The sequence below is a fragment of the Chiloscyllium plagiosum genome, chromosome 7, assembly GCF_004010195.1.
Source record: "Chiloscyllium plagiosum isolate BGI_BamShark_2017 chromosome 7, ASM401019v2, whole genome shotgun sequence".
Taxonomy (NCBI): Eukaryota; Metazoa; Chordata; class Chondrichthyes; order Orectolobiformes; family Hemiscylliidae; genus Chiloscyllium; species Chiloscyllium plagiosum.
The window spans coordinates 106363517-106374076 of NC_057716.1; the positions used below are offsets into that span (position 1 = coordinate 106363517).

The window sequence follows — 10560 nt, forward strand, 5'->3', positions numbered from 1 at the left end:
TCTTGAAAGAGGAGTCGCAGGTAGATAGGATAGTGAAGGCGGCGTTTGGTATGCTTTCTTTTCTTGGTCAGAGTACTGAGTACAGGAGTTGGGAGGTCATGTTGCGGCTGTATAGGGCTTTGGTTAGGCCACTGTTGGAATATTGTGTGCAAGTCTGGTCTCCTTCCTATCGGAAAGATGTTGTGAAACTTGAAAGGGTTCAGAAAAGATTTACAAGACTTTTGCCAGGGTTGGAGGATTTGGGCTATAGGGAGAGGCTGAATTTGCTGGGGCTGTTTTCCCTGGAGTGTCGGAGGTTGAGGGTGACCTTATAGAGGTTAACAAAATCAATAGGGGTTTGGATAAGATAAATAGACAAAGTCTTTTCCCTGGGGTCGGGGAGTTCAGAAGTAGAGGGCATGGGTTTAGGGTGAGGGGGGAAAGATATAAAGGAGACCTAAAGGGCAACCTTTTCATAGAGGGTGGTATGTGTATGGAATGAGCTGCCAAAGGAAGTGGTGGAGGCTGGTACAATTGCAACATTTAAAAGGCATTTGAATGGGTATATGAATAGGAAGGGTTTGGAGGGATATGGGCCGTGTGCTGGCAGGTGGGACTAGATTGGGTTGAGATACCTGGTCGGGTTGGACGGAAGGGTCTATTTCCATGCTGTACATCTCATGACTCTAATTAAAAGCCAGTCTAATGGTGACATTGAAATCATTGATGATAATATTAAAAACTCACCGAGTTTACAAATATCCTTTAGGGAAGAAAATGGGCCATTAACAGGTCTAGCCTATATGTGACTCCAACGTCCTCTGAAAGAACCTAGCAAGCTAATCCATAGTAATAAAAGGATCAGTAAGCTGAGGTGTGTTATATCAAACTGTTCTAATGCAAAGAATCCCCATCCCTCTCCAGTTTATCCTATATACCAATTACTGTGACTATTGTGTACAACATAGTTAGAGAGCTAAACTAAACCATAATGAATTTAAACTCATCAAACGCATCTTTCCGTGGATGGGATGAGGGAGTATGTTACCAAAACATATAAAAGAACAAAACCCAGAGCCCAATCTGACATAATTCACCAAGCACTTGAATTGCTAACATTGTCTCCTCCCTAACCTCACTTGGAGTCTCTCGTTATTGATCTCTAAAGGTCTTGGGATAGGAGGGATCAAGAATTCTGCCACAACTCTGAAATCTTCAACCGGTTGTCTAAATTATCCTCGAAAGGAGGGTGGGAGTGGTGGTAATGTCACTGGAAAAATCTAGAATCCAGGCTAATGTTTTGTGGAGTGCCAGATGGTAAGGCTTGAATCTAATAAAAATCTGGAATTAAAAAGCCAGTCTGATGGTGATCTGTCAATTATTGAAAAACGACCCAAACGTGGTCCATTAACATCTTCAGAAGGAAAATTGCCATTCTTATGGCAGTCTGGACTACAAGTGACTCCAGACACACAGCAATGTGGAGGCTCTAAACTGGGCAACTAGGCACGTGCAAATGTGCAAATGCCCACATCCTATAAACAAAACCAATCAACCAATTCAGTTCAGGAGGTGCAAACTTACCCAGAATCTGCTTTGAAAGACTATTTGAGTTGCCAATGATCATCCACCAAATAGTCATCTGTACATAACTTTACTGTAAAGAGTCAAAGGATCGCTTAATTTAGCATTAAGGTTGCCTATGGCAGTGACACTGACAAAAGGCCTCTCTCCTATGTACAGTCTCCTACAGAGTCTCAGACAGGACTGACCTGGGTAAAGCGTGAGAGGTCAGGGTCAGTGCTGTTCCCATCCGGTTTCCTGGGGAGCTGCTTGATTGTGGAGTTTTGGCTCCATGCTGCAGGGTGGCTCTGCCTGGGCTGCCCAGTGTTTTACGGGTTGGAGTCTCATCACGTCTGGTTGGTGTCTGAAAAGAATGTTTAAAAGCCACAAGATTAATTTTAAAATGTGAAAGGAAAAAGGGTGTGGCTATAACTTTTGGTACATTCGGAAAATATCAAGGTATTAGTGTGATAAGGGACCCCAGCCTGAGTATTAGTCTCTTGGATGCTGAAAACAAATTATTTGACAAGGATTATCCAAATCATAAATGTCATCTTGTGACAAAGGTAAACTTTCTCTCCTCACCCTGGCTGCAGCCTTTGACACTGTGACCACACCATCCTCCTCCAATACCTCTCCAGTCTTTTTCTCACCAAGTTTCAATCTTAGATGGTTTCTAATCAATGTAGTAAAGATGGTATGACACATTTCTGTAACAGCGGAGAGTTGAAGGGACTCTTTTGTGTTGCAGTGTAGTGTCTTAGCACTAGAGATACTATCATTGCGCAACCAAAGGATCCCTTCAGCTCTCCACTGTTACCCAGCCGGTAGGGCAGCTTTCGCCTGGATCCATTGATTACCCAACTAACCATTGCCACAGCATCACTTGTAATTATTTCTCTTTCTGCTCCTACCCTATGTTTAGCAGTGAATATTCCAGTATATGCATAGAACATAGAAGAGAACTCCTACAGAGCTTGCAACATTGTACCTTCTGTAAGCACGGTCATCCAAACTTCTGCTGCCAATATCTTAACTCACACCTAATCATGCGCCCCTCCACCCCTGTCCATGCTCCTCTGATGCTGCCTGACCTGCTATGTTTTTCCAGCACCACTCTAATCTAGACCATGCTAAACTACAGTCAAGCAGAATCTTCTCTGGGTAAATACTCAATTAAAGGTGCTATACAAATTTAGATTGTTGTTGAATACCCTTCTTGTTTCAGATATTTTCAAGCTGGAATTTGACAAATTCTAAACATCAGACTTTTTGTTTTATCTCCGAAGAGTCAGAGACCAGAATTTCAACAATGATAGAGATAAAAGCAACAGTCAAGAGTCACTTTAACCGTTTCATAACACAAACCTGTACCAGGAGAGCATACCTGGTTCTCTATGTTAAATCGCTGCCGGTGAGAGTCCTTCGACGGAATCCGGTTTCCCAAATTTCCACCAAAGTTGCCAGATCCTTGATGCGATTTTACCCCTGAAACAGAATGGCAATTGAAAGACCAAACAAAACATCACACAGCAGCAGCAGGCTGAAATTATTCAAAGAGCCTCACACCAGGCTAGGTGCCAGAGTAGGAATTGAATGAGTCTCATTTGTAATGAGAACAACTCTATCCAGAAGTAACGGGAGCAGATTCAGTGTGAATGCTTAAAGGGGAAACTGAATAAATACTTGGAGAAAAGAAATTTTAGAGTTGAGTCAATATCCAGGAAATAACTAACTGAACAGTTCTTTGAAAGCGTCAGTACTGACATGATTTCCAGCTTTGAAATCAGAATAACGCTGGAGGAATTCCAGGGCATGTGGGAATGACATCCATGGGATCTGCATTCTTTTGCGGAACCTCAGTAGACTGGAGTAGATTAGGATTATTCTTTCTAAAGCAGAGCTAGTTTGATTCCGTACCTAGAGACCACTTATAAAAAAAACTTTCCCCAACACAACAAATTGTCGTAAACTGGAATGCGTTATCAGAAAGTAATGGGAGCAGATTAAATAACAATGTTCAAAAGGGAAATTGAACAAATACTTGAAAAGGAAATAAATTTGCAGGCTTAAGGAAATATCCAGGAAGTAATTAACTGAATAGCTCTTTCAAAGATTCAGTACTGACATGATATACTGAATAGTCTCCTGTTATAAAGTCAGACACTTGATGAATCAACACATTGAGGAAAGACTGAGTGAAGGGCCTCAGCAATCCACTGGGACCTCTTGTGGCATTCCCAACCTCAGTCTCAGCTCAGTGGAAACTCAGGCGAAATACAGAACTTTACCTGGGCTATTCTCACCTACTCAAGGCATGTAGAAGAGGTGTAGATTAGAGTGGTGCTGGAAAAGCACAGCAGGTCAGGCAGCATCCGAGGAGCAGCAAAACCGACAATTCGGGCAAAAGCCTTTCATCAGGAATAGAGCTCTGGTTTCCAGCATTTGCAGTCCTTGTTTGTACCCAGATAGAAGAGGGTCTCCCACCCATTTTCTCTTTTGGGGGATACAGTGTGCCATCACGGCATGAGTTGGGAGTGAGAAATGATGATGTCAAATCAGTTGAAAACTCTCAGGACCAAATATTGAATGATTGAGGCAGAATGACGGGGAAGGCTCGTTAATCAGAGGAAATCACAAATTTGAAGGATTTAAATGCTGCCCTGGAAGCAACTACCAGCCTTCAGTAGCCCCTGTAACACACATCAATACATCTGTTCTGACAGATCATTGGCCTGAAACATTAACTATTTCTCTCCCCATATCCAGCACTCTTTTTTTAAAAGAAAATGTTCCTTCAGCCTGCTTTTGCTCATCGACAGTGTCTTCAGATGTGCACCCGCTGGCACATGTTCAATTGTGAATACAGTACTCACCTGCACGGTTCAGGTTCTCCAAGTATTCCTTCAGGTTCAGAGCATCAGTGCTTGGAGCCTTGTCAATGATCAGGCTGCTTTTGTCTTGCAGCGTCAATAGGAGCCGACTCTGTTGCTTCATTGAGGGACTAATTTTCACCACCTTCACATTGTGGCTCAGCTAGATAGAGACAGAAGGAAAAAGGGGGGAAAAGAAAGTAATGTCAAAAAGACAAGTATCCAGTCTTAGCTGCAGACCAAACATGACCGTAGTGAAGCTTGCTTGGATATAGATCAGTGAAAACTCCGCAGCACACTCTTGAACCTCCAGCGCTCAATCAACTGATTTCAAACAAAAACCAACTGATGGAAAATCTCAGCAGGTCTGGCAGCATCCATGGAGAGAAATCAGAATTAATGTTTTGACTCCAGTGACTCTTTTTCTGGTCTTCCACATAAGGGAAACTGGACCCAAAACATTAACTCTCATTTCTCTGCACAGATGTTGCTGAACTGTTGAGGTTTTTCAGCAATTTCTGCTTTTGTTTCAGATTTCCACCATCTGCAGTTCTTTCAATTGATTTCAGTTTTATTTTAACTCCATTAATTTATTGGATAATTAAAATTAAGTGGATGGCATAAATAAAACAAAAGTGGGAATTTAGTGTTTTCTTTTAATTAACCAACTTCCATGTAAGGGTAAACTTTTCGATGCTTCAGATCGTTATCAAGCAATGTCCCGCTGAAGGAAAATACATAGCTAGAAGAGAGCTGTACAGAAGGTACAACACAGAAAGGGTCCCTGTTGGTCTTTATCTTCCATGTGTAGGTACAATTCCCCCTTAACTGTCACATTCCCAGGTCCCAGTTTTTTTAACTGCCTGCCGAACATATGAAAATTGCTGCATTGCTTCATTGCATTCATTAACTCGGGTAGAGTTCACTGTCTCAATGCTCAAAAGATACCAAAGATGCACATCTATATTGCTTCATTCTACAGCCAATCTGCTCATTTATGACCTCGTCTCCAATTTTCCTCTCTCCCATTGGATCATGAGGTTTACATCACTTTCTTGTCCTGCTTCGCGGAACATTCTTTCAGAAGCCAAGGCAGTGACAGCTGTCAATTAAAACTGATCAAGTTCTGGCCCATCAGCTACAAAAGGGTGACAGTTCTGAAGGATAAGTGCCAATCATAAGGAGCCGGAGACCAGGATGGTAGCGCTGCCACTTTTCGAAGGCATCTAGACCCATCTTAAAACACCTGTGAGACTGCCGACCGTCTGTCTCCTAGTCTGTAAAGGTACAAGATTTCTCAGCCATTTGTAGTTTCTGTTGCCCTCCTGAACCCCAACTAAACCATGGCCTTACCTCCCTCAATCTCTAAACACTTGCAAGCAACCGATGTTTGTGCTTTGTCAATTTTGGACTTTTGTACACCCTAATCTCCTTCAACCTCACTGAATTACCCTTACACCATGTCAATATAGACTTGATGGGCCTAATGGTTTTCTAATGCTCAAAGATTGGCTCTGGAATTTCCTTTCCTAAACCCTTCTCTTATTTTTCCCCACAAATGTGGGAAAACTTTTATTCACTTGTCACAATATTGTCTCACATGTGAAACTGATGATGCTCCTGTAAGACACGTGACAACGTGTTACAATGTTAGGAAGTTACTTTTCCAATGTAAGTTGTTGTTATTCCATGAGTTCAGAGGTCCATGGGAAGTGAAATGATGAGATACTGGGCAACTACCAATTTTTAGGAAAATCTTCACCATTCAGTTACAGTGGGAAAGAGGACTTGCGCACACTACCAGGACAGGCCGGTCTGTCAGCTCCATTCAACGATTCTATTAAAGCACAGCCAATTTGTATTTCAACTTCAAACACCTGATTTGGTTTTTGAAGTTGAAATGTGATTGAATCTTAACTGTCCTCTGAAATGAATTAGCAAGTTACTCACTTCAAGGGCAATTAGCGATGAGAAACAAATTGTGGCCTTGCCAGCAACAGGCACATCCCAAGAAAGAATAAAAAAGATGAGCTCTAATTTCAAAGCCATTTTCCATTCCACCAAGAACTGGGCTTTGTTCAGTTCACAATACAGGCCTACCAGAGTTTTATCACCCAATTACCTGGAATGTTTTTGCAGGACCTCCAGAATTGAAGAGCACAACCAGAGAAGCTTTGTTGTCTTTCTCAACAATTTCAAAACTGCCTTCCCTCCACTTGGTGGTGCCAGTCTGAATGCTGTTGATCCGAATCTGACCATAAATCTTCATTGGTGCCATCGTGGAAAAGAGTTATCAGGTTCTCGAACAGCTATGAACTCCACCATCAAACTGAAATTAAAAAATGTAGACCATTTTTAAATGAGATGGTATTTTCTATAGAATTCAGCCTCACCATGAGAAAAACAAAGTGCACGTTCTGTTCTTAGGGGTGTAAAACAGAGCTAGTCGGATAGTAACTGCCAATCCTAGCTGCCCCAAGGTGTTGTAAATGAAAATTCTCCTCCTTGAACTGCTGCAGTCTAAATGGCGACTGCCTCCCACAACTGTTATAAATAAGAGATTTCAAAATCATCGAAGTAATGATTGATGTTCAAGGCAGGATTGGACTGTAATTGCACCTGATGATGCTGCTGCATTGCCGCTCTTGTCCTTCTTGGTAGGAGAGGAAGGTGCTGTCAGGGCAACAAAAAATGAGGTTCTGCTTACGCTCTGTACAGCCAGTGTGCTGGTGATCTAAAGAAACTTTAGACAATACATTTCATCAGTTATTGTGTGCACTTGAATAAAGGAGCCCTGATCTCCTGCATTAATCAAGCGACCAGAACATTACAACAGCTTAGATGACAGCCAAGCAGAGCTGAAACCTTGAGCTAGTTCAAATATAAACCACCCAGTTTGCATGGTGAAAGCATACACCTGTTGTGCAGTAATTCTGCACTAATGACAAAATACAAGAACCAAGAAAATACCAACTACCTCACCTCCCACAAAACCCACAGCAAGTATCTCATCCTTCATAACAACATCCAACTGACCTGACAGATATCATCCCAGACAGAGGCTGAATTTTCCAGCACATTCTTTACACAATCAGCGTAGATTATGATGTTGGGCGACGCCTCAGTCCTACTCTCTTAACTCTGCCTGGTTATGGCTGGTCTACAATGACTGCTCATCAATATTGCCTCTTCCCAGTTAATGGCACAGGACACAACTGACAGTCGGGGGAAGTAGTGAACCATCTCCACCAACAGAAAAAGATTTTACCTGGCATAAATGTTTCTTGCCATTTAGAGATCCATATATCCAACTCAATTTTCAGAGAATTTAATTTTATTTCTAAGATTTTCTTCAAGATTGATGACAAAGTCTCAGGTTTCATGTCAAATCACAATTACTCTATGAACCAGCTTCATATCTTTGACATGGTTACAGTAATTCTCTAACTTGTCAGAAAAACTAAAATTAAAATATTCTACATTAATAAATAAATGTTGAGGGCCAACTTACCAGCACCTTATGATGGCTTACACTCAATTACACCTCAAAACCTACAGAGACAGTTTGCTTGGGAAGTTCAATGGTCAGTCACTGATAGTGAACTATAGACACTGATTTCTCCCAGTGACTGGACAGCATAAGATGTCTCAACTCTGCACTTCCTTACTCAAGATGCACAAGTACAATGCACGTGGCAGCAAAATACACTGATTGTTCATATACCCAACAGAACATTGAAACTGAGCCAACTGTGGAATCACTACCCCACAGTATCTCCATCCTCCCATTACTCTCCACAATCTTCAGCAATGGTTTGTTTCTTCAGGATACACATACATACAATCCTTGATGCCACTCCCCATGCAATATTTTGCATAAAAAAAACATGCAGTGATATTCTTCCAATTATCTACCAGACATCGTACCTGTAATTCTCCATTCTCTCTCCAAGATTCTCAATAATGTCACCAACAGAAGTTACTCTGGTCAAATTTGATCTTCATAGCAGACCACTGTACTGTATTCTACCAAGCTGAGCTTTAAATTCTATATTCTTACCTCAATCACCAACTTATCACAGTGCTCTTCCCACACCTGTTAAGCTCTACCTACTTTAACACTCAGCTCATTCAAACTCTTACCTTACATATCCTGTCCTTCATTTAACCTTGCTAACATATCGCTTCACAGTCTCCCAAGTTACACACGACAAGATGATTTTTCATTGGGGTAGCATTTGGGATCAGGGATCATAATATCAAGTTTCAAAGTTTTGAATAAAACAAAATAATCAAAGCCAACTACTGTTACCTCTAAAGGGGTTGAAGTGGATTGAAACCTAAGACTGTTAGGCAAAAACACTAACTGAACACTGACAAGTTTTTGTACAGGTTACAGTTTGGGTACAGAATACATGGGTAAGACAGAGGTAAAAAGATCATTGTGTATGTTTAAGGCTTAGATAGATAGATGCTTGATCAATAGGGGAAATCAAGGGTCATGGGTAAAGGGTAGGAAAGTGGACATAAGGAATGCCTTTTCAGTCATCTTTTTGGATCTAGAGAAGGTTTGAGGGGCTGAATGGCCTACGAGGATCACATAACCCCTAGAGTGCAGAAAAAGGCCATTCAGTCTGCACCAATCCTCCAAAGAAGTCTCTCAAGCTATACCCATAATCACACATTTATGATGGCTACCATACCCAGCCTGCATATCTTTGGACTGTGGAAGGAAACCAGAGCACTTAGTGGAATACCATGAAAATGCAGGGAAAACTAACAGATGCCACACAGGTGGTCACCCGAGACCGGAATCAAATCTGGATGTCTGGCACTGTGGCTGCAGTGCTAACCACTGTGCCACCTGGTCCTGTTCTCCTACTTATGGTTTTATATGTCGCTTGACTAGGAGCTAATGAAGGTTAGCAAGCATAGGATTGATAGCAGAACAGGATTTGCTTCAAGTTCAGACACAGGTGGCAGAGTTTTGGATGACCTCAGGTTTATGGAGAGGTGAATGTGGAACACCAGCCAGGAGTCCATCAGAATAGGTTTTATCAGATGAGCAAAGGAATATATGAAGTCAAGCAAAGTTATGAGATGGAAATAGGTGGGTTTTAAGAGATTGCAGAGATAAGACTGGATGATCATCACAAAACAAAGTGAAACACCAAGGTTGTGGAGACTGAATTAACTGCCACCAGAGATAGGGATAAAGTTGAAAAGAATGCAACCTGAGTGAAGGGTTCCCTTCTTGACATTTAAGGAATGGATACCTCTGTTCGTCCAGTACTGGACATCAGATAAACAGTCCGATAATTTACCAATAGTGGAGGTATTAACAGTGATGGCGGCAAGGTAGAGATGGTTGTCGTCAGTATACAAGTGAAAGCAAATGTTGTGTTTTCGGATTATCTTGTCAAAGGGCAGCATGTAGATAAGAAATAAAAGCAACAAGGGTCGACTTTTGTGGGTCACCAGAGGTAAGTGCTACAACAGGAGAGACATTGTAAGTGATTCCCTGTCTATGATTAGATTGATAAGAATGAAACCAGGCGAGACCACTTCCAATCAGCTGGACAACAACAGAGAGGTGTTGGAGGTGATGTTATGGGTAACAGAGGCAAAGGATACAGACAGGTCATAAATAACAAAGAATGGGAAGTTTACTTTTATGACAGTTACCAAAGATGTAATATGACTTTAGTACAGACAGGACAAAAACCTGATCAGAGGGATTCAAACTTGGCATGCCACAAAAATTAGGAAAACATAGAACATAGAAAAATACAGCGCAGTACAGATCCTTTGGCCCTTGATGTTGCGCCGATCCAAGCCCACCTAACCTACACTAGTCCACTATCCTCCATATGCCTATCCAATGCCCGTTTAAATGCCCATAAAGAGGGAGAGTCCACCACTGCTACTGGCAGGGCATTCCATGAACTCACGACTCGCTGAGTAAAGAATCTACCCCTAACATCTGTCCTATACCTACCACCCCTTAATTTAAAGCTATGCCCCCTCGTAATAGCTGACTCCATACATGGAAAAAGATTCTCACTGTCAACCCTATCTAAACCCCTAATCATCTTGTACACCTCCATCAAGTCACCCCTAAACCTTCTTTTCACCAATGAAAACA

General features: G+C 41.7%; 1 protein-coding gene across 3 annotated transcripts in view; it reads right to left on the reverse strand.

The window, feature by feature from the left end:
• usp37 (ubiquitin specific peptidase 37) overlaps positions 1–10560 on the reverse strand; it is a 46713-nt gene that overhangs the window by 31703 nt on the left and 4450 nt on the right. For 2 of the 3 annotated variants that reach the window (XM_043694359.1, XM_043694357.1), the window contains exons 2-5: positions 6538–6744; positions 4419–4578; positions 2930–3030; positions 1752–1906 (exon numbers count right to left, since the gene is read on the reverse strand). In XM_043694359.1, coding sequence (XP_043550294.1) covers positions 1752–1906; positions 2930–3030; positions 4419–4578; positions 6538–6693 — 572 coding nt within the window. In that variant the 5' untranslated portion in view covers positions 6694–6744. Of the gene's footprint in view, positions 1–1751; positions 1907–2929; positions 3031–4418; positions 4579–6537; positions 6745–7034; positions 7053–10560 lie in introns of those variants that run through there. The other variant, XM_043694358.1, reaches the window with a different exon arrangement.